The sequence below is a fragment of the Branchiostoma belcheri genome, unplaced genomic scaffold, assembly GCF_001625305.1.
Source record: "Branchiostoma belcheri isolate BF01 breed outbred unplaced genomic scaffold, Haploidv18h27 scaffold16, whole genome shotgun sequence".
Classification (NCBI taxonomy): Eukaryota; Metazoa; Chordata; class Leptocardii; order Amphioxiformes; family Branchiostomatidae; genus Branchiostoma; species Branchiostoma belcheri.
In genome coordinates, this window is record NW_017803046.1 from 1309679 (window position 1) to 1336404 (window position 26726).

Sequence of the window (26726 nt, forward strand, 5' to 3'; positions counted from 1 at the left end):
TGCTAATGTGAGAAAGACAGTGACACAGTATTCATTGATTATAATCACAATACTTCCCTCCACATAGATTCCACTTTATTTCATCTTCATACAACCGGCTTTCAAATGTCAGTCACCAAAGGTTTATAGTGGAAGCGCAAAAATATACAGCTGCCAGGTTGGTTCACAGTGTGGCTTATCTAGACTCCTTCCAACTTCATGAACTAGTCCTAGCCTGAACTTGATTCTGAACAGATCTTTAGAAAAGAATTGCTACTTAGGCTACTGTGTTACAAACATTATGTCACAACCAGCATTTATCCCTTTCTCAATACACCAGACTACAAAACAATGTTTTGCTGTTACATTCGTATTTCAACTTTAAAAAAGGAGACGTCATTCATAATGGCTTCCCTTGTCCAGTTTGCACTTACCCTGACCATTACCTTTAGGCCTTACCATCTCTGCTAAAAGTCTTTACTACAGTTACTGTACAATGTAGTAGTAAGCCTTTTTTACTGTTTAAAACTGGGAATACCCCCTTTTCCCTTGTGTGGCTACCGTTGAACTACCAAAAATTTCATTATAGTCAAAGCACCATGGACTATATTCAGTTAAAGTCATAGGTCATACAAATCCAATTTTAGTTGCCGAATGGTCCCCTATCAAGAGAAAGGGTGCCTTTAGTTCAAGGAAGACTCAATTGGGTCTCACATAGCAGTTATACCTTGCAACATGGTATGACTGGGTTGTTGGGTCTCACAAAGCAGTTACATAGTGCTACATGGTATGACTCGGCTCTTTTATTCAATGATCACATATACCCACCTACACATGTATGCCCATGTTGTTTGACTGGGTTTGTTTTTCTGGACTAGTTCAGCCTATAAGTTAGCTCACAGTTCCAAGTGTGCATCTGCAGTGTGGTGTGTTGTCAAAGGTCAAAGTTTAAGGCGCCTGGCATGTACACAAAGGATGTCCAGGGATGTTAAACTGTGGCCCCCGCACATGTGCACTTGGAACTGGTTTATTTTAAGTAGTAATCATATTAGCCACAACCCCTGGATTGCTCAACATGTAAAATCTATGCACTCAAACATAAACACAAACATTCTTGACTAAGCGGAGAAAAGTAAAAAAAAAAAAGTTAAGAACTGTGGAGTTCCAGTTACGGCTGCTCTGCAAAAAACACCTAAGGACTAAGTAAGGCACCTACACTACATAAAACGAAAGATTTCTCTAGCTATTCTACCTAATTATCATAATCTTTAAACAACTTATTCATCAATACATGTACTTCCCTCATATATAAATTAATGTCATGTCCATAAAATGCATAATGCCTGATACTACACCCCAAAAGATATTAGCAATAATTTCCAGTTGACATGCACTATAGGGCCTACAGGCCGAAATTTGAACAAAAAGGAATATTTCCACACACTTTCACAAAGGTTGACAACTACATAACATGTAAATGAGGTAAAACATTTCATCCTGACTGGTCCCAAGGAATCAAAATAGTCTCATTACCTTAATTGCTCCCTTTCCCACGTTACAATTTTGACCTTGCAAACAATTTGGTAGTGAAGTTATTAGCAGTGGCACAGCTCTTGAATTTTTTTTGATTAGCGAATATGGAACACTTAGAGTTCAAAAGTTAAATGCACTGCACTTTTACGTTTCCACAGATGTATAGACTGGCCAAAAAACAACAACCATTGCAATTTTTCTAATGCCTGATGAAAAAAAAAAACTTCTGTTATACCTTTCTTAGGGTGTGTTGGTGTTTAAAGATTTTGAACCAAGTACCAGTAACTGTTATTTTTCAACGATCTTATTAGCAGACATAAACGGGGATGGCCCTTCAGACTTTAGTTAATGTACATTTTATGACATCCTGTACTTAATGAGGTGTTTAACCAGGCAATGATCACAGTGAAAGACTTCTTCATTCGGGACACAGACATGTGTCACAAACACAAACTTGGATATGAATTGTTATCTACATTGGAATGCATCTCATGAAGTTGAAATTTAAGTCAACATGCACGGGGTACAACCTACATCATCAAAATGGCAAGGACAACCAGTAAGCAGTGGTCAGTTGTCCACAGTGGACTCTTCTTCTCTTTCAGTGAGGTCGATGAGTAACCTAAATTATGCTACACATGCTAATGTTATCCTAAAGGTATTAGAGTATCTTGAGATCATCTGAAGCCAAAAATCATTGACTTGTCTGCAAGTCAATAGAGAAAGCACAGTCACTGTGGTAGAATGCTGTAAATTACAATTTTATCGTGGTACTTTTGTATTTGCAGTTTTCACTGTCACTTTATCATGCAACTTTATCATCACTGCGAACAAATAATATGCCAACTTTCTTTCTTCTGCGCTTGCTGCCACCGCACAATTTTGCTATCATGAATATCAAGTGATTTACACTAGCAACATTCTTCATGGAAAACAATTGCCAAATGCCACATTTGATGATATCATAATACTTTGTAATGACTTAGATGATGTCTGTTGTACCCCGTGACGTGATCTTGGCATCTTTAGCTGCGGAGACAGTTGCTATAATATAATCTCATGCGGAGACTACTCCACCCAGCCCTGCACGTTTTTGGGCCTGTTCTGAAACAGCACCTCCACCACGGAGGAGTCTGCCATGGTGCTCACGTCCCCCAGGTCCTGCTGGTTCTTGGCGATCTTCCTCAGGACACGCCGCATGATCTTCCCTGAGCGCGTTTTGGGAAGACCCGGGGCGTTCTGGATGTATTCTGGGACAGCTATGGGACCGATCTTCTGGCGTACTATAGAAGATAGGAATCGATCAACCCATTCATCAATCAATCATGGTTATGATTAACTTCTAACAGACATCAACTTAAAGACAAAACCCTTTCATAGCAAACTTTTAATATAGCTATCGCGTACGATATTAACTCCTTATTAATACCAGAAGTTACATACAGTACCACACTGAATAACAAAAGCTTTACAAAGAAGAAGAAATCAAATATCTTACCTTTGACCTTTAGTTCACCAACAAGTGCATCATTGAACATCTTTCCCTGGAAAAATAAACAATATTGGATGGAGATTTTTGAGTGAAGAATAAGCCACTGGAAAAAATTTATCTAGTAAGTATTAGAGGAGCACCAATGTGACTGAGGCATAATATGATATATATTACAAATAACACGAAAATACCCCAGCACACTTAGGGACTGTACGATATTTACCGGGGGGGGAGGGCCGGTCGTCTGAGGGGGGAGGGCCTAGGAAAAAAAATTTGAGCCGGGGGGAGGGCCTAGGAAAAAATATTCTAATTTGGGGGAGGGCCTAGGTAAAAATTTTTTCCAAGATCCCTTTAACTCTACAACGTTTTTATACACTTTCAAAACATGATTAACGTCTGTCCCATACATATCGTAGCGATTTGCAGGTCATTGGAATCGGCAGAATTTTACGTTCCAATAATATCCATCCCTATTATTATAATGTATTCGCCCAAATCTCCCACAGTCCTCTTCAAAATCTTGCATTTTCGCCAGAATCGGCGAAACTGGACTACACAGCCAATTTACATGGATTAAAGTCGTGTCAATCGCGGCTATCGAAACGATACCGATCAAAATGTAGGGAAGGCTTGTCGGAAGATTTTGAAAATTAATTTTCGCCGTTCAACGCACCCTTCCCAGTGGTGTGCGTGCGTCGCCAAAGGTGACCCGCTGGTCCCGCCTCGCAACTCGCTCGAACTTCTCGGCGTGGATGTCGGATGTCGACGGATTAATTTGGTATTTTTCTTAAACCAAGGACTATTTTAACATTTATATCTATGTCCCTGCAAAGTTAATTGAAAACAACACGTAACTTGGCAATATTGTTTCCCTGTTTGTAATAAAATTGACGCGGAAGACGTGGACGAAAGGTAGGCTAGATAGAGAATTATTTCGATTACACTGACTGACCTTAACGTTACTGACTTTAAATTTATAGCTCGATGTATGTAAATTTGAGCTACCAAATTTGCCCCTCAACATGCAAAACATGGGTTGAAATTCAAAATTTTTCTGGGGGGGACATGCCCCCCCCCAAAAAAAGCCGGGCCTACTCGGGCTCTAGTGGCGCCTGCGGCGCGATGGCTCGCGCCTTCGGCGCTTCATGCCGGGAAAATTTTCAATCAAAATCTCGTCCTCCCCATACGAAATTTCACTCTCTATGATTCACGCCTGGGGGATGGCCTAGGAAAAATTTTTTGAGGTGGGGGGAGGGCCTAGGAAAATTTTTTTTGACCTGGGGGGAGGGCCTAGGAAAAATTTTTTACGCTACCCCCGGACGACCAGCCCCCCTCCCCGGTAAATATCGTACAGTCCCTTAACAATACATTCTTTTTTTACTTCTTTGCTACACTCACTCGGTGGTTTGATGAGGTGATTATAGCAACTGACAAGGCTTTAACACACTTATCACACCATATACATCACACCATATTAACAGTGGTGCAGAAAATCATTTACCCTCTGAAGGTTCACTACCAGTGTTACCATACATACCTCTTTGAGAGTGACAAAGCAGTACACACACTCTCCCTTGATGGAATGAGGATAAGCGACCACGGCCGCCTCTGCCACTGCCGAGTGTTCGATCAGGGCAGACTCGATCTCAGCGGTACTGAGGAGATGGCCCGACACGTTCATCATGTCGTCTGTCCTCCCCGTGATCCAATAGTAGCCGTCCTTGTCCCTGGTGCACCCTGGGAAACAGCAGCCATTGGATAAGCTGATACGCAGCCGCCAGATGATTATGATGCAAATAATTGGCCGAGAATTTTAAAAGTCATAAATGTATATTATGTTTCTTTATTCATCATTTTACAAAATAACAAACACTACAATAACACAAAAGATAACACATATACCACGGATCCAAAACAGAAGTACAACAGAATTCACAAACGAAAGAAAAAAATAATGTACAATGCATAATGTATACTTTATTGTGCTCATCAATATCCATAAAGAAAGTTTCTACAAAGAATGTTGCAGAAGACTCACCATCCCCCGTGCAGTAGTAGCCAGGGAACTTCTGGAAGTAGGTCCTCTCAAACCGCTGGTGGTCGCCGTACACTGTCCTCATCTGTCCTGGCCACGGCTGCTTCAGTACCTGACAATGTCACACACACAAACCTTCTCAATAACAACATCTCTCACATCCAGATGTGTTCTACATATTCAGTTACAGAGATAGATACTACAGACAAGTATGTACTGCTAGACTTCATGTCAAATACAGTCACATACATAAAAACTGGAATTGAAATTAAAATTGAATTAACCTCAAATTAATCTTCAAGCAGATGCTTGAGTGGAAAATCATAGTTTACAGACAGGCCTGTTTTTTGTTGATTATTGTTTACATGTACTATTTTCTAATAATTAAAAACAAACAAACAAACAAACAAACAAACAAACAAACAAACAGCCCTTACCAGATACCCTTCACATGGACCATCCAGTTCCTCACCATTCTCATTCACAACAGCTGGGACTTGACCAAAGAAGGGCAGAGTCTGCAGATAAAATCAAATTATTACATCAAAACACGACAATGTGCAACATACTAAGTACATGTAACTTGGTGTTATTTTGTAAATGTCAGCAATCTTATTACATGGTTATAGTTTTGGTTTATTTTTAGTTTCAGCTTAACCTACATTCACTTCAGCTGTAAACTTCCTTAAGTTTGCAGAGGTTTAATTTTGCAGTAAGACAGAAAGAGGTGCTGACTGTTTTGTATTTTAACTTAAGTTCACAAGGTAGTGAGTTCTCTGTGAGATATCACTACAAAAAATAAACCACAAAATTTTAAACCACCGCAAAAATTTCATTATTTTACGGTAATGTTTGGGGAAAATCACAAGTATTGTAAATACAGACACTTACTGCAGAGCCAGGTTTGGCAGGAGTGGCACCGGGCAAAGGTGTTAGGACATGTCCACCCTAGACAACAAATAAAAAAGTACATTAGTTACTGTACGTTTTGGTGGAATTCAATGTATCACTGCAATATGAGAGATTATGACATTTTAAAGTCAATTTGACTGATGCTACAACTTCATTTGCATTGCTTTGGTTATGTCAATAGGAAAACATTGATAACGCATTTTTCTCACTGCAGAGCCACCTAGTGGTAGGAAGTAGAATTGCCTTGAGAAAGGTTACAGAAGGAGTACTGATAACAGTATACTTGGTTGTGCTAAAACGAATTGTCTTATCCATTTATAACAACCATTTTTTTCCGCTGTATAAAAATGTAAACTCACAGTCTCTGTCTGCCAGTATGTATCCACAATACAACATCTCTTGTCCCCGATGACGTTGTAGTACCAGAGCCAGGCCTCAGGGTTGATGGGTTCCCCAACTGTGCCCAGCACCTTCAGGCTTTTTCTGGAGTGCCTGCAGATTTACAAAATGTTAAATCACGGCTCAAAACATGTTTTCTGAACGCCTGTACTGGTGTAGGTAACATTGAAAATAAATTACCTACACCAGACAAATTTTACCTGCACCACTCAGACTTTGACAGGCATGGATCATACTAAAAACTGTTCAGCAACCGTTGCCACTATTTCTTTGATACTTTACCGGTATATGATGATTAAGAAATATTTCCAAAGAAAATGTTTTTTTCAATGGTCTGACACAGAATCAAACTCATTCTACTGTTGTTATCAGTCCCAAACAGTTGTAAGGACAGGAAGTGAGTTAATTCTCTGTTATTGTTAGAAGGAAAAAAATGATCTAAACATACACAGTCACATAGGAGGATGTGGTATCCATTCTATTCTAGCTTCTTGCTGTTTAATATATATAGTCTGTCGACAGTCCTGATTTAAACATTCAACCTTTTATAATGTGCCAAAATGCTTTAAACATTTTAGAAGGCTCTTGACAATGCAATTTTTATGTATGTATCACACAATAATTTTCTGCTGATTTTTTGTACTCAGAATTCCATCTTCCAAACTTACTTCTTGACATAGTCCTCCCCAAACTTCATGAGTGTTCGGATGGCGGTAGGAGCGGTGTAGAATTTGGAGACCTTGTACTTGTCCACGATCTCCCACATCCTTCCTGCATCAGGCCATATGGGCATTCCCTCAAACTGTCAGTAAACACAGTCACTGTTAGTGGGTTACTACAACATTCAACTAGTCACTAAAAACTAAATTAGGTCTTACCGGTATTAATTGGCCTAGTTACTGATATTACTCTGAAACTCAAATTATGATTTAAGATTTGAGTACTATTTTGTGTACAATTTGTGAGCATGTGAGGTCATCAAAATCTCCTTGTTATATCTATAGGACAAGTTATCTAAGGCTACTTTTAGTTATACAATGACAGGAACCTTGGACATTAAAATTACTACTTCGTACTTATAGGGTAAAGAGAGAGTCTAATGAAATGACAAAATTATCTTAGACTAAAAACTCCTTGAGAGCACAAACGATTAACCGTAACAACTTTTTAGCACTTGAGTCCAGTTCCTTTGTTACTTACTATCACACTTGTAGCTCCATTCAGCATTGGTCCGTAGGTGATGTAGGAGTGACCTGTTATCCAGCCAATGTCAGCGGTGCACCAGTACACCTCCCCAGGCTTGTAGTCAAACACGTACTTGGTGGTGGTTGCTGCATACAGCATGTACCCTGCCTGGGTGTGGAGCACACCTTTGGGCTTGCCTGTCGACCCACTAGAAATGGTAGGAATTGTTCAAAGTCAGGAGGCATTAGCATCAACTGTGTACAGTCTCTATCTATGGACTGAGTAGTTTCACATGACATTATTGCTGCGTCCTCTGCCATGTTGGTGTCCGTATTTGCATTTTAGTGAATCATAGCTGAAGCATTTTCAGACATTTTTAGATCTTCTGATCCTACAACCACTATTAAATGTCTATAGCTCAAAGAAAAGAACACCAGAGAAATGCCCTTCAAATTAAAAATGCTCTAAGCTATGATAGGTCAATGAAATGCAAATAGGGACACCGACATGGTGGTCACCAGATGCCTGCTTCATTGGTACAGAAAAAAACTGAGTGAGTCTATACTGCAAAATATTTCACATCTAGCACAAAGTTATGTATAATGCACAATAAAAATTAAGTTCTTGTAATGCTATAAGTACAGTGCAATGTATATTTTCAAAACCTGCAAACTAAATGAAAGTCAAACGATGGATAACCACTTACCTGGTATAGAGCATGAAGAGCGGATCCTCAGCATCCAGCCAGACTGGTTCAAACTGGTCGCTGGCATCCGCCATCAGGTCATGCCACCAACAGTCACGGTCGTTGTGCCAGTTGGTCTGCCAATAACAGTCCCATATCAACACTTAGTGACTGTTCCATCAATAATATAGTACAAACTTACTGTTTGAAGAGAACTTTCTTCAACTGTTTCAGCTGAAATATGAGCATTTTGGAGTTGATTCATCATAAGCCGAATCTTTTGTTTTTTTTTAAATGAGAACAAAATGAAGGTGGAGCATCCGAGAAGCAACTAATGAAATTGGTGTGGTGTAAAGGTGGTTTTCTTCCTTCCTTCCTTCCTTCCTTCTCTCTCTCTCTTTCTTTCTTTCTTTCTCTCTTTCTCTCACTCTTTTTTCTTTCTTTTTCTCTCACTCTTTTTTTCTTTTTCTTTCTTTCCTTCCGTCCTTACCTGAAGCTTGATGCAGGGTCTTTTCGGTGGGTGGTGCTCGGTGTCCCCCCCTGCTCCAGGCTCCCTGCTCTCCCCCAGGTGCCTGACCACGATACAGGAGCTGACGGTGAAGCCGGCCTCCAGACACTCCTGGATCGCCGTGTCCGAGATCTCCTTCAGGTTCAACAACTTCTCACCGCGGTAAACACCATCTGGGGAGGAAACAGCAAATCCAAATTCTTTCATTGGTACATGGGTTGATGCATACATGTATCTAGATGGTTATAGCAAATTGAATGCATATTGTGTAAACTGAAAAAAAATCTTTAACAGCCAGGCAAAACAACTTTATTCCTGATATTTGAATGACAGCTCATCTGTGTTGGTAGTACTACTAGTAGTACAAAGTTCGAGCCTAAGTTCCAAGACGAAAAGAAAGCCTCACCAAGATGTGTTCGAACAAAACTTCATACATGGTGAGTCTTTCTTTTCGTGTTGGAACTAACTTTGTAACTAACTTTACATGTTTGAGATTACAACTTTATGAATCTATTCAGACATCTACAACTCATTACAAAGGAACACATTCCCAATAACTGTAATGTCAGGACATCTATTATGTTAAGTCAGACACAGTATAAAAGTGTGTGTGCTTCATGTACCTGCAGTGATGAGAACAGAGCTTTTTGAGTCCAAGATCCTTCCCGCTAGTGAGTCTGCAGAGAATCCTCCAAACTGGACAACAACAACAAAAGTACAAAACAATTAAAATCTCTAAGTACATATATGAGCCATACTGTGACGAGAATGTTGTCTGGAGCATCAAACATTTCCTAATGAACTGAGACAAAAGACATTCTACTTCATCTTTTCTTACAATTAGTGCAATCTAAAAGCACCCTTGCACATATAGAATTATTTAAAGACATGTAAGAGGTAAAATATATAACATTCAATTCTTTCCCATCCATCAATAGATACCTACCACAATAGAGTGCACAGCTCCAATCCTGGCGCAGGCTAACATGGCCACGACAAGCTCCACAATCATCGGCATGTAGATGGCCACGCGGTCCCCCTTCTTCACTCCTATTGACAGCAAACACAAACATTTTCTTTTATTGTCTGTAGCAATTTATAGTATAGTCACTTGTTCCACTTGTCACAATTGCACTGTGTCAGCCCTTGGACATGAATTTGCAAATAAACTTATCATTAAGAAATTAGATTTAGAATCATTCATTTAAACCAAAACACACTGATGTAAAACACACTTGAAAGAATTTAAGAAGTTTTGTACCTTTGTTGATGAGGACATTGGCACACTTGCAAACTTCTTTCAGCAACTGGTTGTAAGTGATCTGACTGGCATCTCCTGGATAGTTGCCTTCCCTGGTGTTAAAAAGAAAAAGAATGAAGCATATGCACCTTATATTAGTAACACAATTATAATTGTATCATTTTCAAATATATTACTGAATTATAATTATGTCATCATAACACTGAGGAAGAAAACTTGTCAATGACATATAATTTCCAAATTTATTAGCCTATATCAAGGACATTATAGTAATTTATACATAATGTCCTTGCCTATATTAAGAAAAATCTATTAATAATCATAAATAGCGTTACAACTGTGTAGTTTATTTATGATATAAAATTATTTGGGGGTTACTGTATTTCACTCCCTTCTCTTTATGTAACATCACAACAGATGGGTATATAACTTGTGTTAATTTGTACCAACCTTTCAATTGACCTTTTAAAGTTTAACCTAAGACATCTTTGGTTTTACCAAACTTAGCTGGATTGTCCAATCATCAAACACACTCTAGTCTGACTCTGAGCCCTGTCACTATAAGGGTTAACCTTATCTGACCTCAGTAAATAAAACGTGCGTTACAGACAGCTGCAGGCTTACTTCACTCCAAGTGGGGTCCTGCTCACTTTTTAAAGCAAGTTTTTGAATCTTTTTAAAGCCCAGGGTGCAAATGGTCAACATTTTTCATTCTTCTTGTGTGGGGAAGACAGGTCCAGAGGAATCCGAAGGAAAACGCAGAGTCGCAGACCACTAGAATTTAGAAAGTTATATAGAAAAGCCTCAAAAACACTACGTTGGACCCCTACGTCTGCTTGGAGATGAGCTAATAAAATACTAGACAGCTGCACCCACTTCATTCCATGATCCACAGAAGGACCTTCATAGGCTGGATACAAGGACAAAGGGTCAACTTGTTGACCACATTAGTCACATGAGTAACCAAAGACCTTCTGACATTATCTGGGCTCAAAAATTAGTAAAATAAGTTTTTTTTTCTTTTATTTTCAAATTTATCTTGCAAGTTGTCAGTACTTTTTACCTGCAATTTGTTAACTTAAAGGTTAACTAGCTTTTTCGAAATACCTCAAACCATTGACTTTTTGAAAAGGGGACTCAGCTTCTAACTGGTTTTACATGGTCCTATTCGTATTTGTATACTATACTATAATGATGCAAATTACCGGTATCTACTACACATATCTTATTTGTCTACATCTTGGCCGCAAGTGTGATACAATTGTACTACTGATCCATTGTTATTGTTATGGTGCCACCATCTTTAATGCGCTCATTTACACCGCATAATTTTGTTGCCTTAGGCGTCAAATTATACTTTACTAGTAATCAAGGAACTTCTTTTGTTCAATGTCTAAATGTCTTCTAGTCTTCACATTTAACTCTTTGGGACTGAAACTTACCAGTAGAACGCTACGCTGTCCCCCAGACCCTTGTCAATGTTGTGGTCCAGGCAGTTGTAACAAACGTTAGTTGTCGCTCCCTCCATCCATTTGATGAAAATGTCACCCTGTCGGACATCGTAGTTATACTCCCAGAACTTGCCGGTACACTGCGTTTTCCAGTAGAAATCATGCGCGATTTTGCCCCAGAACGCCTCGGGGTTTTCCACGGATTCCTTGTACATCTTGTGGTACTGCTCTATGGAGGAGACGTGGGAGTTTTCCCTGATATGATCAGGAGGAACGTACACGCCCTCTCCTTTGTCGGCCATCTTGCCGTGCTAGTGTCAGGTGAGGTGGTGTGAGGCGCGGCGGCAAACATGGTGGTCTCACACCGGCGTTTCTATCAATAGGATCAATATGGGGCCGTAGGGGTTCGCTTGCCATGCCATTGTAGTTCTTGCTAACCAATGCATGACATTAAATCTCAGTGTCTGCTGCCGTTTCATCTTTACTGGACAATTTTGTGTGTGTGTTTGATCTTTAGATATGTTAGACTTCGTGACGTTTGTCGTTTTCATGTAAATGTATTGAAGAATTGAACAAGGCCACCTGTTAGTCTATGGGGAGGCCTGTCAATACTGGTTTAGGACAACATCCGCCAAAAGTTGTTGACCCAAGGAGGCTAATTCAAACAGCAGAATGCGCATCAGCACTTTGCTCAAGAAAAAGTCATACATTATTCAAGACAATATTTCAGGCTCAATATTTTGCTTACAAATGTTGGTCAACTTGTGAAAACCGCACTTGAAACAGGTGCTATTGAACAATATTAACAGAAATAGGATTTTCTACCTTTTAGTAGGAAACTGATAAAAGGTGCAAATTAGAATACGTTGATGAAGCGGAAATTAGGGAATTTGTACAGTATTTTAGGATTTTTGGCATTTCTACATTTGCAAACTTTTCAAGTTCTGTATCCATTGTCACAGTGTTACTACTGTTGACCAGCTACAAGCTCAAAGATTATGTTACAATAAACAAATAAAGATATTGTACATGTTAATGATTTCCAATGTGCTCTGAAATTGAAATGCCACAAAACTTTTTTAATTTTATAGTACTGTAAATAAACAAAGCAAACAGGGACACCTTGTGATGGGAGAATTACTCTTTAATTTGTATTTCATCATCACATATAAATACATGGATTGCACATATATCTGAAAAAATAGTATCAACCTTTCCTTCAGACTAGATATTTTGAGAGGTAATCAAGCCTCTTAATTAATTTGCACATTTAAACTGTGCCCACATGTATACAATAGAGTACATGACTGTAAAAATCATAGTATGTACAGGTTATCATATTGGATCATGATTATCATGATTGAAAAAGAAAACAAGAAGCTTTAAATACATATCTGTATGAAATGCTCCTTGAAAAAATTATACAGATTTGCTATGTTGACACTTTTTAAAATCACAACTTTCACATAATTTTCTGCTACAAGTAATTTCAATTTTCAAGATATGAATATAATAGCAAAAAAAAAAAACATTTGCCCAATCACACATATTACTGTCTTTGAAATTCAGAAATTTGGGTTATAATTTTCGACTAATTTTCCCATTAGCACACACAATTTCTTTCCTTGGTTCTCGGCTTTTCGAAACATTAAGTAAACGGATGGGGCAGGAAAAAAAGGACTTAAAACTTTTGGCGCCAAAATAAGTAGGGGTGATATGTATCATGCCTTTTTTTTTGCAAATAAAAGAAACTGAATCTGAGACCCAAGGAATTACATTGGTGTGGACTTTCAATACATGTACAGAATATAAACAACCAATTGAACCATACTTTGCACCTATCAACCTAACCTAAGCTTTGTGAACTTACGGTAAAAGTAACAGAAATGTGAAGGATTGATAGTATTTCTATCATTAATTTGATAAAAATTTCTCAAACTGTAGCTCTTATATAATAAAGCAAATATATGTGGTAACTTAATCTGATATTTCACACACAGCCTAGGAACCCTGTGAGTATGTTACAATACACAATATGACAATTACTAAATAATAAGTTGCACAGATGGCACACATTTTGTGAAGATACTGAAACCGTCTTCCATATCTTGTGTCAGAGCAGACAAAAATGGATTATGATGTACAACACTATGAACAAATGCATAAATCAGCTTCATATTGCAGGAATTTCTCCTCACAACTAGGCAGAGATTATGAAATTCTATACATTATACAAAATCTTATTGATATCTAATGTATAACATCATTATGATATGAATCAAAGATAGCATTATATTGTCATTCATAAACTTCAAAGGTCTATGAAAAAAGTCATGGTATACACAAATCTTCATATATGTAGTAAAATATCTGAAAGCTATTTCAAAACACTATTGCTGTGAATACAGTATTCTTGCGTGCAGAAGTGACCTAATTAGTACTTATAAAGTGCTCTGTACTATAAAATACACTTTACATTATGCTTTGAAGTCTTTTGTGGATTTACTATCAAACCCATGAGTGCAACTACTAGTATTCAGTACTTCAAGTTAAAGGACTCGATGTTCGTCTAGTTTTCTTAGCTGTTAAGGATATTTGTTGTTGCTGTTCAAGCTGCTGCTGACACAATTTAAAGGCATCCAAATTAGTCAATGGTCCGTCTATTTCTTAAGATTATCTCATGAAATTATCTCTTGACCATAATTAACGGCAGTCTTAAAGGTTTGCCATAACAAGTTTTTTGTCATGGGCAACCATTGACAAGGATCTACGATAACCTATTCTGTACTGAGACAGCTGAATTTTGGATGTCAAACCCACTGCTGTACCAAGAATGCCCTGTAATAAACCTATCACACAACGACTGGCACCAGCCCGACATTGACTGTGAAGTTCCAAACTAAATCTAAAACTCAACCTGCAAGTACTAAGATATATGACATGCAGACAGAAAACTAAAAAGATCATAACAAATGAAATATACAGTATTAAGTAATTACTGGTAGAAATCATTTCATAAGTATTCTTACCACTGATAATTTGTCATGGTGTGAAATTCGTCTAGCTGATTGAGATTACCTCAATACATGTGACAAAACTTTATATCATCAAACTGCCTTGACTATATACATGTACATCTATCTGTTACTAAATTGATGAGGATTGAGGAGATGGGATTTTGAGAACTTAACATTCATAATTATGAAACCTGACCTCTTCTACATAGTTACAAAGTTTTCCCCTATTTGCAATAGGCAAAGCTAGAATGTAGCTGATTTTAACAAAACCAAAAGCAAAAACTGTGGTAACTCACTTTAACTTCAGTTGGTTTAAAAGCCTGTTGAGAAACCATGTGTTTTCTTCAAAAGTTGAGTATAGGGTGTTTCCAAGAGACATCACAGCTTATGAAAGCTGCAGCTGCCATGTTGGATCCAGTATGGTGGATACCGTATAATGGGATCCAATATGGTGGATTCAATATGGCATCCAGTCATAAAGAATATACAGGCGATGCATTTTAAATGGGGAATTCTTCATAATCAATACACAGGGACAAAAGCAGCTATACTGAGGTAGAAGGAAATCAAGATTTCTCACATCATAACTACATGTTTTTTAGTTGTCTGCAATGTTGGTTGTAATGGTTGATTATCATGTTCATGTGATGGCAAATACCCCATATACATGTATCTGATATGTTACATTTCAGATCTGGTTTGAGCTCATGTTTGAAAAAAGATCACTGTACATTTAAAGCTTTCTATATTTAAGGGCCAAGACTATTCTATTTCCTAGCAAAGACACTTTTATAAAAATATTAATCATATCAAAGCTAAAAGAGATGCTAATTTTGAAGTGTTTATCATTCTTAGCAATCAGATCCATATTTTCATTTCTTCTTGAACTGATAGGAGAGCTAATTTAAGAAGAGCTAATTTAACTTTTTCAGTATCTTCAGTTCAATCAGTTTGAAAAGATAATACACAATGTATCTCTTAGCCCTCAGCCTTTAACAATAAGCCTATATCAGCTACATGACATTGTATATCAGCTATGCTTTATCCTTTGACCTACTGTATCATTCTGTACATCTAATGATTACTGTAGAAATGATAATTATACATTATGTACTGAGTCAGTCCATTGCAATTTAAGTAGCACAACAAGTCTGGGTTTTGCATACATTGTTCGACAGTATGTAGTATGCAATATGGCACTAATAAACAAGAAATCTCTAGCAATTAAAAAATTGTCTTATTGCCCCATCAGATGGGAAAAGTGTTAAAAAGGAATCAATCATAAAGCAATCAATTTTCTTGCTATCTCCCTCTGATGCCAAAATGACACTTATGACATCAATGTTGTCAGTATCTGCCACAGATATCTAAACATAAAAATCATCTTATTATTTGTGATGTTGCACATTTAAGTTCTGTTATCAGAGTTATGAATTCCATGTACATACTATAATAATATAGTCTCTGAGATAAATTTCACCTCAGTGTTCAGTAGCATTAATTATGCAAGTGAGCAAACAATTTACATAACCATGCATGCAAATTGTTTAATTTAAAAGTTCCAAATTATTTGCACTGTGATTAAAAAAATGTACCTAATAACCAAACTAAAATCACCTGCATATACTAGTGAGGACTGTTGTGGTGATATGATTGTTGAACGATTATTATTATTATTATCAAATATTGGCACAATAGACTCTTCTGGCAAGTTAATCCAGAAAAATGATGGCATATCTAAATGTCCTTAAGAACTTACTATGACACAACGCCCCAAGTCAAAAATGGAATGTCTTAAGTTTGAGATGAAGACATTTTCCTTTACTCGAAGGCATCCTCTGCGGGCGGTGCGTATGAGAAGCCCATGAAGGCAGCGTCTGCCTCCTGTACGCTGGCACTGATCACTCCGGTAGACTTCCCTACAGACCCAGGCACTGGCTCACGCACAAACTCGGGGTCAAAGTGCTTCAAATCCAGTTGGCCACTCTGTATGAAAATTTAGAGAAGAAATCTAAACACACATTTAGTATCAGTAGGACAATTTAAAATAGAAATCAGTCCAGTCTCTCACTGACTTAATCTTTTAAGAGAAGTGGAGTGCTGTATATAAGGAGAGAGTTTCAGTCTCAAGGTGAGGGATGGCAAGAGGAAAATACATCCAGAAATGAACAGCATCGCAGTCCATTTCCTAAGGCAGCCACCCCTGTTGGTAATGCAGTTTAGGGACAGGTGTTTTTGTTTAGAAACAAAGCAACAGCGATTTCAACAAAAACTCGGTGGCCTATCGTCCATGCTCTTACGTAGTCTTACTCACCACTTCTGGGTTATAAGGAGGAGGGATCTTCCTCTCCAACAGGTCCTGCCAGCTCAGACTGCTGAAGAACGCATGGGTCTTCACCTCTTCCTGGGGAGCAACACAGGAGAAACTAATTATCGACTGAGGTTACTACTTCATATACATTACAATAATAATGATATATTCTTATCATTGCATCAGAATACAAGTTAGGAATGCATCTGGTATCTGGCAGATGATTAGGAAATGCCAGTGGATTATAAGACATAATATGTACATGTACTTTCAACCAAGGTTCACATGCTCTACCAATTCCTTGCACCTGTCCTTGGTGCTGAATGATGTTCAAATGCATATAAGATCTAAAATCCACAGGAAGCAGATATACCATCCATCCCTGGTGCTGAATGGCATAACATGATACAACTTAAAGTGCTTATGAAGACTGGCACCAGCATTTTCAGATTATAATACAAGTATTACAAAGAAAAGTAGAGTCTACTGGTAGTATTATTTGGTTAATCTACCCATTTGCACAGAAAATATGCAGTTTTCCTGGTTATATGCAAATTAATCTTTAAACAACCAATACTGGTACCATGTTACATAAATAATTTAAAGTAATGAAGAATTTTCAACATATGCATATTGTACATGTACAATGTTTTATTCACAATATCAGTAAACAGTCAATAAAATCTGATCATTCCACTCAGACTTACAAAGTCTTTGTCCCCAGTGCCCAGCCTGTCTTCTTTCTCCTTTTGTAGTAGCTGTATGAGGGAAGATGCAAGGTTGTCTTAAACGCTTTTACATGTAAATCTGAACTGAACAGTGGACACCTTAAAACAGAATGATTATCTGAAGTTGTCATATTGGAGGTCACTGTTAAATCTAATTGTAGCTTTAGGCCACATGAGTACAAAATCACTTAATATTTGTTTGGTACCTAACTTTGGTACTGTAATTCCCGATTTTTTCACGGTACTTTTATGTTCATTGTTTTCACTGTCACTTCTGTACTGTGAACTTATCATTACAGTCATCAAATTATTCCTGGACTTTCTTTTTTCTGCACCTGTCACCACCGTGAACATGGCCATTTTTCTCAGACCTTGAAACTTTTCTACTGTCAACATAAACTGAATTACAGTACGTAAAGCACCCCCAGTAAATGTGTCACAATCAAAGGTATATTCTGACTCTGGGTATATACTCACCTGCTACACCTGTAATTCATCTATACATTGATGTTCCTTTTTTCCGTATGTTTATCTAGTACATGTGTATATGCTATGATTATCAAACTCTCTTATGAAGCTGTTCCATCTGGCGTACTCACCCCTTCCAGGATGTGCCTGGCAGCTGGTGAAATGTTGGTCCTGAGTTTCAGAGGTTTGTAGAGGATGTTCTCATACATTTCTGCAGTGTCCCGGCTATAGAATGGGGGCTGGAAGGAGCATACATTTTCCAGTCAGAACCATTGTAAGAAGGCTGACAACTTAGTGAATATACATGTATCACAATGTACTAGCAAATTAAATTTATTATTAGATCCTCATTGATGAACATGACTTGAAAAGGCAAAAGAAACAAAATGAAGTTGGTAGCCTGGTATCCATCTTATTCTTAGACTATAGCTCCAGTCTGTTTCACCAATGATGTCCCTGCAGAATAGTCTGGCAACTGCCCCTGACTATTGTCATGTTGTCGTGCCATGATATAGGACTGGGTGACTTTGAACTGTAAATCTTCATGAATTAACATCTGAGGTAAACAGTCAAATGTCACTGGGCGCCAGACTACTCAACACAGAAGTGACCAAAAGACCAAAATGGAGCTAGAACAAAAGGAATACCAGACTTATGACACTTACCAACCCATACAACATCTCATACAACACTGCACCCAGACACCACCAGTCTACTGATCTGTCATACGCCTGTTTCCGCAGCACTTCTGGTGCAAGGTACTGGAAGTCAAGACACAGTTACAGATACAGTACATGTAGCTACTAATAGGGATATGTTGGTTTCAAGTGCTTCAAAATGCATATAAGAGGGTATTATCCTGGGCAGACTTTGAAAATAAATCACACTGATGAAACGTTGCCACAACACGTATCAAACACAATGATGAATTCTAACAACCCCTTGACAAGCCTAATACACATAGCAACAATCATGTCAATCAAAGGTTACACGGTGTCTATAAATTACTAATTCATTGAAATGATTGTATTGATAAAAACAGTTCATCAGCCATGTTGAATGTCCGGAGGCTTGTGCATTGTGAATAACGTTCTGGGTACATGCTGGAAAAACCCTCCCTCAATTTGTATGAATCTCACATGAATACAACATACCTCGGGAGTTCCACAAAAGGTGGATGTAGTTGCTGAAGCTTCGATTCCTTCTTTACACAGGCCAAAGTCGGTCAAAACAACATGACCCTTGGAAGAAAAAAAAGAACGAACCACTTAAAACGTCTGCATTGATTAAAACTGTGAAAAGTACACACCTATCAGCATTGTGAAAAAAAGGGACGGTGAAGAGTCTACAATTATTTCACATTTTTCAGAAAATAACAACTATACACAATATTCTACTGTGTTAAAATTGAGTATGTATTCTTATTCAACTCACCTGAGAATCTAGTAGAATATTTTCTGGTTTCAAATCTCTGCAAGGTGAAATACATAATGTAAGCAAACTGATGTAATCGGATAAAAAGTTCAACATATTACAGAAAACATTCTCATTTTAATGAGAAAAGTTTGTGGAAAATGCACAAAAAAAACAATTAATGAGTGAATGGAGTAAAATCATAAAAGGACAATCCCTTCATATACGACTAGTTTAAAATACTGACAGACAGTTTTGTCTACACCTCAGGGGAAGAGCTGACTGACTGGATACAGTTTATACAGTTCACGCTTTTTGTCATTCCACATGGACAAAGGTAGTCACAATGGCATGTTTGCTTTTCTAAGCAGCTTCTGACTAATTCAATGGATGTCATTTCAGCACTAAGGACAAAGACAAAAATTTTAAAGGTAGTAAATTTTATATAGTTGAAAATAATGAACGGTTGATGTTTATTTCTAGACATTTCTAGTGTATCTTTGCTTCCAACAATAGCAAGTTACTTTTGCTCTCAGTGTATACTATAGATAGATCAGTAGAAGCCTGTTACCTGTAGATAATGTTGAGTGAATGAAGGTACCCCAAGGCACTTGCAATCTCAGCCGCGTAGAAACGAGCTCTGGGTTCAGGGAAGTACCTTTCCCTCTGTAGATGGAAGAACAGCTGGGAAGAGAGACAAAAAATAATGCTTGATGACCATTGAACTGTGTAATGTTTCATAACAATTGCTTGGCACAAACAAGTACAATGCTGCAAAAATATTTAGGGCCTTGTGATCCAAACTTAAGGTGCTAACAAATGGTTGATGACAAAGAAATATATTAAATGTAGATTAACAATGTTAAATATAGGTTATGTTTGTGACAAGCCTGTGTGCCATCCTCCATAGTTTTTGGACCCTCTCTAATGTTGCATCAACATTAGGGAGCCAGCAGAAACTATATCAATGTATGGAGGATGTGACAGACCTGTGTCAAAAGATATATAGACAAAGACAGCTGGAAAACAAGTACAATATGCCTTACAACAATGCACATTACATATCTACTACATTCAATGGGAGAACATTAAAAAAACAAGACCCACCTCTCCCCCATTGACATAGTCCAACACAAAATACAGCTTGTCTGGTGTCTGGAAGGAGTAGTGCAGTCCCACCAGGAAGGGGTGCTTCAGGTTTTTCAGCAGGACATTCCGTTCTGCCATGATATGTTTGGCCTGAGGCAAACAATATGAAAATATGAGATTTGACAAAACTGAAACCACTGTCAGGACCAAACTCGAGACCTGTGAGCCTACTTCCAGCTTGTGGGAAGATATGTGAGAGTATTGCTGCTAAGCAGATTGCATCCTACCTACTCCAGTCAGATTGTCAATCAGAGGCACAACATGCCTACAGAAAACTGCACTCCACCGAAACAGCTCTGCTGAAGATGACAGACGACTGGCTAGACAACATGGATAATGGGTTTATGACAGCGGTAGTTTTGCTGGACTACAGTGCGGCATTCGATTTGGTGGACCACAATCTTCTTCTATAGAAGCTCGAGACGTACGGGTTCACTGAGGATGCGTTGGATTGGACTGAATCGTACCTGACAAACCGCAAATGGCTAGCTTACACGAATGGAGCCTACAGCAGTCAGAACACCCTACACTGCGGGGTACCACAGGGTAGCTGCTTAGGTCCGCAACTGTACAACATCTACGTAAACGACATGCCGGAAGCGGTACAAAATGGGTCATTAGACCAATATGCTGATGATAGCACGATTCACACACGAGGACACACATTAGAGGACATAAGAACAGAAACCAAAACAGACTTAGAAAGAGTGGCAACATGGTCAGATGAAAACATGCTGAAACTAAATAATGGAAAGACGAAAACGATGCTTGTGGGAACAACAAAGAAAACCAGGCAAGCACCACCTTTGGAGCTGGAGCTAAGGGGACAACGTCTAGAACAATGTCCCTCAGTAAAGCTACTTGGACTTCACCTTGATCAAAACCTCACATACGACAACCACATTGCTCACATAGTTAAGAAGTGCAACAGAAGCTTGGCACAGGTGGGAAGGGTTAAGGACTTACTACCACATCGGCAGAGAATAGCCGTAGTCAACGCCTTAATAATCCCACATATAGACTACTGCTGCTCCGTATGGGGAAACACAACACAGAACAACATACGAAGACTACAGGTGGTCCAGAACAGGGCAGCAAGGCTAGCTCTTGGTTGTGATCGGGATGCACATGTGGACACCATGCTGAAGACATTAGGATGGCTGACTGTCAGGGACAGAATCCAACAGAGAAGCCTTGTCACATTTAAACGTATCATGCTCACCAAACAACCAAAGGCCTTGTACGACAAAATCACATTCCAATCTGAGATCCACAAGTACCGCACACGTTCAACCAGCACAAACAAAATCAGACTACCAAAACCAAAATCAAACTCTCAGAAAAAGCGCTTTATGTACAGGATGTCACACACGTGGAATAACATAGGCAACTAGCAAAGTACTGGATTGTAAATAGTGAATTTGTGTAAAGTTTGCCATGTACTGTTAATTTTGTAATGTTTTGTACGTTTGTAATATATGTATGTAAATATGAATGTGTAGACCACGGGAAGAATAGCCTCTTATGAGGCTAATTGTGGATCTGAATAAAACTGAAACAAAAATTCCTGGGGATAGCCCTACGACCATCAGGTGACTGAAAACCCCCATATGGAGCTTCACATTCAACAGTGCTATGTACCCAATGTATTACAAGAATGCACCCCTGGCCACAGTATACCAGTGGGTACATTCTGACCAGCGGTGTATTTCGGTCTGTTACACCTGATATGTAAAAATTGATATACCCTGTCAAATGAAATTTGTTCATATGATCTTCACATGTATAACTACAAACAAGCAATGCAACTATGAATGTCAATCAAACTATTTTGTCACCATAAGGAACAAAATCTGTAAATTGTACATGGCAAAAAAATAGCACTAAAAATACCACATATATAATTTGAACTTGCCTCGTTTCTCTTCATGATGACTTTCTTCTGCAGTACTTTAACAGCATAGAAGTTACTGTCTGTCTTGTGTCTGGCCAGCAAAACCTGGAGAAAGGGGGTAGGTGTGCAGTTTTCATAAATCATTATTTAAATGTTCAGCAAATTTTGATTGACATAAGCTTGTATTCAGTGTTACTTACACTGGTAATTCATGTGGGATATAAAATGACATGCAGTTCTCTAGAGTCACTCTTTGTAAGTTTATCCACTTACCTTTCCAAAACTACCCTTTCCAATAACTTTAAGAAAGTCAAAATCAGATGGTCTTGCACTGTAAGGTAGGAAATGGACATTGGTAAGAATTCAAACACTATAAAACATAGCAATTTTTCAATTTGGAAACATGGACATAATGATACAAATAAACTATATAAAGCTTGGGATACTGGTCAGTTCTTAGATACTGTAGGTTGAGACATCAGTATCTATTCCTAAGCTATTGAAGGTGAAAGATAACATTTTGATCTTTTAAGGGGTCATATATTTCATATGCTCCATGCACAAGAACTAAATCAAATACCAAGTACTACTGCCACTCTGTAATCAATGGTGTTAACTGATATGTCAACTTCAATGTAATCCTTAGTTAGGCGTTAAGTTTGGGAGGCATATTGGAATAATGTGAGCAGAGTTACATGCTGGGGTGAGACATGTACATGTATGGAGCTCTTACTTTGGATTGTGAGTAGGACCAAGATTGTAGTCAGCAGAGTCCTACAATAAGACAACAAAAAGCATTACCGTAAAGAAACAAAAACATTTCTAAAGGGATAATCAGTTGATTACTGTTTATAAGTTGTGACACGAATGTTACATTGTTACATGTCATAATATACTATTAAAAAGAAAACATTTGTCACATACTATCTACCCAGTAGAACATTTAAGTTAATCTTACTGAAAAAAAGAAGAGTATAATCAAAAATATACATTTATTAAGTGTAATCACTAGAAAATGGACAACAGTTCAACTACAGCAATGCAATCTTTTCTACATAAAAACAGTGCATTGTTTAAAATGCATGCATGTTGTTTACATACCATGGTCAACACTTAATACAGAAGTAACTTCAAGTACTATATATGATCAAAGGTCAAGTTTAAAGTACTGACTTGTAAGAATAACATGTCAATCATGTAACGTTTACCTCTCCGTTAACGTCGTTGTTCTCTAACGCTTCCTCGTCCCCTCCAGAACCATTCTTGTTTCTCGGGTTGTCCAGCTGTAGAAACGTTCGTACTTCCGCACTGAAGTTTTGTTAGAAAAGAAGGAAAAATGTATTAATTTAGTAATCCTACTCAAATAATAATTACATATTTCTTTTGAGACTAAAAACGTGCAAATCCTACTGCAAAGAGCATGAACATTTAGCACTTGAAAGGAAAAAGGCAAAACATTGTATGAGCATTGAAATCAGTCAGTCAGTCACTCAGTCAATTACTCAGTCGCTCACTCACTCACTCATTCATTCACTCACTTACACAAAGCATTGAAATCAGTGCCATCTTTTATTCAAGATTCTCTTAGGCTGTGTGCATGAGATGCCAAAAGTAAAGATAAATTAATTCTGTTTACAGTGTCTGTCATCATTGAAGACCAAAGTTCACTTTATTAAAGCTGTTCTGGTAAAGTTAAAGGTCTGTGTCTGAACCTCTGTACCTTGTACCAGTACCTACTGAGGTTATGTTTGTATATATGACACACATCCAGAGGTTCACAATACATTTGTCAGTTGTGAATGTTACTTACTGCTGAAGGACTCTGGGTTGAGCACACAGCTGCTGAACAAAGTCATGTAGACCCTCTCTTCTGTGTTTGATAAAATCTGACAGAAAAGATGTTTACAATACAACTGTTAAAACAATCTGACTACATCATTGTAGAGGCAATGCTTATATGAACAGCATCATGCATAGACATTAACAAGAGGAGAGGAACAAGATTTCTAATGGGCTAGATTTTACCAAATACAACATTGCATGAAGCTTACGATAGAAGAGTTAAGATCAAATAGAATAATAATACAAATGTCATCTGTGGCTTCTTTGCTAAAAACAGGAATTAAACTTACTGGGATCAAAGTTGTTTCCAAAAAGTTTCTTGCCCGGAAGTTTGAATGACACATCAGGAAAGTTCTTCTTTAACTGTGAGGTAAAAAAGTAATTATAGAATAGATTGTACAGACTACAATTCTTTCGCATGCAAACATGGGATTCCCAATGTAAGTCCTGTCACTGTTAAAAGGTACATGTACATACATTACTTTTACTACTGCCAGTAATATAATGCCATCATTTATGCAAATTAACAGAAATATTACGATGCCAAGACATGGTATCTATTTTTACTTCCTTTGATCTTTGCATAGCGTGGGCCTCTGGTATAAACCAAGATAACAATCTTGTATGGAAACACATATTTACAATACAGCACACATGTTTGTGTGGTAGTAGATCAATAATGTATAGAAAGCACAAAATGTACTGTAAATTCATTTATAGTTGTGGCATTTAAATTCTGTGGCACAGTGAAAATCAAAAGTTTCCAGTATTTTTGAAGCAAAGACTGATAACAATAACAGTAACAATATAGTTGTAGCACAGTATTATGGGAGACAGGACTTTGGTTTGTGGGTGTGATGAGAAAAAAAAGCAATTTACTGTATGTATGTAACTTGTAAGACAATAATAGCCCCCTTACCATTTGGTGTAATTTCTCGAACTCTGTGTACCTTCTGAAGATGAACCAGCTTTTCCCACCAACAGTCACCACAACTTTGTACACCTGAAGAAAAGTTTTGGGAAATGTATATATTAAAATCACAAAACATTGACACTAAACAATCACTCAGGGTACAACACAAATCAGTACCCTTTTGGTACACCTATTTTTGCTCACTTTCTGTTGAACTGGTTCTTTTTCCAACATGGTCTACAAGCAAGAAATCATTATCTTCTCTTTTTTGTAACTGAAAATATTTGCATTACTTCACAACTACAAAAGTTGTCAATTCTGCAACCATGAGAGTCAACAATCTATTGTCTTTTAAAATAATTTAATTTGTATATGATTATCAGTGATGCTGGGTGAAGGTTATGGATTATCCTTTTAAAACATGCAGTCAGCTCCAGAATCCTTAATCTAGATGTCTTATAATCTTTATTTATAATTATATTTATTTTATTGTTACATACTGTGTATCTCTTGTTCTTCTGCCATGTGTCCTCTGCCTGTGTGATCTCTGCCTGGAGCTTGTCTGCCATGGCGATGGTCTATACTGTTGTCACGCTATACAACATCTATCTCTGACCAGGGTCCTCTGATGTCTTTCTGCCGCAATCCTCCAGGTGGCGCTAACGACTCAATCAGCGTCGGGTACACATCATATGATGGATCCCTGAAGACCTGATGTGTGAAAAGGAAGATCTTTTGTTTTGTTAAATGCTACTTAATCATCACATTTCAAGGAGTCTTTATTATACAAAATAATGTGACAAACAGTCTTTGACTAATGGTTGCGTGAAAACATACGTCAGTGGTAGTGCCTTGGGAGATAGGACTGTCTAGAGAATATTTACAGTATTAATACAAATACTGATTTTCGCCTGTAGAAATATCAATAATTCAATTGTACAAAATTACACACATTATGGGTAGAGTAGAATTTATGACACCTTACCTAAACAACATAGCCTAACAACTTGTTACTGTTACTTCAGTTCTAAGAAATTAATGCCAGAACGTCATATTTCTAACACCGTAGAAAATCTCACTTTACAATCATTGTGTATGATTGTTTACCCAAAACCGTATCGTATTTCCTTTACGCAAGGTTAAACAAAAACAGCTGCTTTTGAAAATTATTTTGTACTTGCAAGATCTACCCCAGAATGAAGCTGAAATTCAACAGGTTGCCTACATTTATAATGTAAATGCATTTCTATGGTCAAGTTTTTAATAGCTATGAGAAAGCAAGTTTTTAGTTGCCCTTTGGACTGTCACAAATCTAATCCAACCCCACCCCCATCCGACCGGCTTTGACATGACAAGGAAGTCACTTTAAAATCCCAACATTTCAGGACACGTCAACATCTTTTACAGTTCGATACTGGGACGAACAAGCCGCCTGATAACTTCTACTTGTAGCAAACGATCACAAACGCAAGAGAAACACTTACATTTCAATGTGTAAGATCGATGATGAGGACGAAAAGAAAAACTTGTCGGCGTAACCATACGGTACAA

The 26726-nt window shown here is 37.8% G+C and overlaps 2 protein-coding genes across 4 annotated transcripts in view; both read right to left on the reverse strand.

Moving 5' to 3' along the window:
• Nucleotides 1-53: 53 nt before the first annotated feature.
• Nucleotides 54-11779, reverse strand: LOC109465986 (acetyl-coenzyme A synthetase, cytoplasmic-like). Its single transcript, XM_019763493.1, has 15 exons — nucleotides 11432-11779; nucleotides 9990-10081; nucleotides 9675-9778; nucleotides 9352-9424; nucleotides 8711-8901; nucleotides 8242-8357; nucleotides 7551-7743; nucleotides 7019-7152; nucleotides 6311-6443; nucleotides 5931-5987; nucleotides 5477-5557; nucleotides 5043-5151; nucleotides 4542-4741; nucleotides 3011-3056; nucleotides 54-2795 (listed from the first exon to the last, which is right to left on the reverse strand). The coding sequence occupies exons 1-15, from the start codon at nucleotides 11740-11742 to the stop codon at nucleotides 2581-2583; spliced, it is 2055 nt and encodes a 684-aa protein (XP_019619052.1). The 5' UTR covers nucleotides 11743-11779; the 3' UTR covers nucleotides 54-2580.
• A 2486-nt stretch (nucleotides 11780-14265) lies between these two features.
• LOC109465970 (serine/threonine-protein kinase Sgk3-like) overlaps nucleotides 14266-26726 on the reverse strand; it is a 15004-nt gene continuing 2543 nt past the window's right edge. The window contains exons 1-18 of one of the 3 annotated variants that reach the window (XM_019763472.1): nucleotides 26660-26726; nucleotides 25676-25886; nucleotides 25182-25265; nucleotides 24553-24625; nucleotides 24231-24306; nucleotides 23629-23728; nucleotides 23154-23194; nucleotides 22694-22751; nucleotides 22442-22525; nucleotides 20485-20616; nucleotides 19949-20061; nucleotides 19399-19435; nucleotides 19119-19205; nucleotides 18630-18725; nucleotides 18096-18203; nucleotides 17476-17526; nucleotides 16772-16861; nucleotides 14266-16443 (exon numbers count right to left, since the gene is read on the reverse strand). In XM_019763472.1, the coding sequence (XP_019619031.1) occupies nucleotides 16279-16443; nucleotides 16772-16861; nucleotides 17476-17526; nucleotides 18096-18203; nucleotides 18630-18725; nucleotides 19119-19205; nucleotides 19399-19435; nucleotides 19949-20061; nucleotides 20485-20616; nucleotides 22442-22525; nucleotides 22694-22751; nucleotides 23154-23194; nucleotides 23629-23728; nucleotides 24231-24306; nucleotides 24553-24625; nucleotides 25182-25265; nucleotides 25676-25744 (1464 nt within the window). In that variant the 5' untranslated portion in view covers nucleotides 25745-25886; nucleotides 26660-26726 and the 3' untranslated portion in view covers nucleotides 14266-16278. The remainder of the gene's footprint in view (nucleotides 16444-16771; nucleotides 16862-17475; nucleotides 17527-18095; nucleotides 18204-18629; nucleotides 18726-19118; nucleotides 19206-19398; nucleotides 19436-19948; nucleotides 20062-20484; nucleotides 20617-22441; nucleotides 22526-22693; nucleotides 22752-23153; nucleotides 23195-23628; nucleotides 23729-24230; nucleotides 24307-24552; nucleotides 24626-25181; nucleotides 25266-25675; nucleotides 25887-26659) is intronic. The other 2 variants (XM_019763473.1, XM_019763474.1) reach the window with 2 other exon arrangements.

What these genes read in the sequence shown, in the direction of transcription:
- LOC109465986 (XM_019763493.1), bottom strand. Translation starts at nt 11,742, where the DNA reads ATGGCCGACAAAGGAGAGGGCGTGTACGTTCCTCCTGATCATATCAGG. An exon ending in CAATGTCCTCATCAACAAAG is followed by an intron (nt 9,779 to 9,989) that starts GTACAAAACTTC and finishes TGCTGTCAATAG; the next exon opens with GAGTGAAGAAGGGGGACCGC. An exon ending in GTCCATGTGAAGGGTATCTG is followed by an intron (nt 5,152 to 5,476) that starts GTAAGGGCTGTT and finishes TGACATTGTCAG; the next exon opens with GTACTGAAGCAGCCGTGGCC.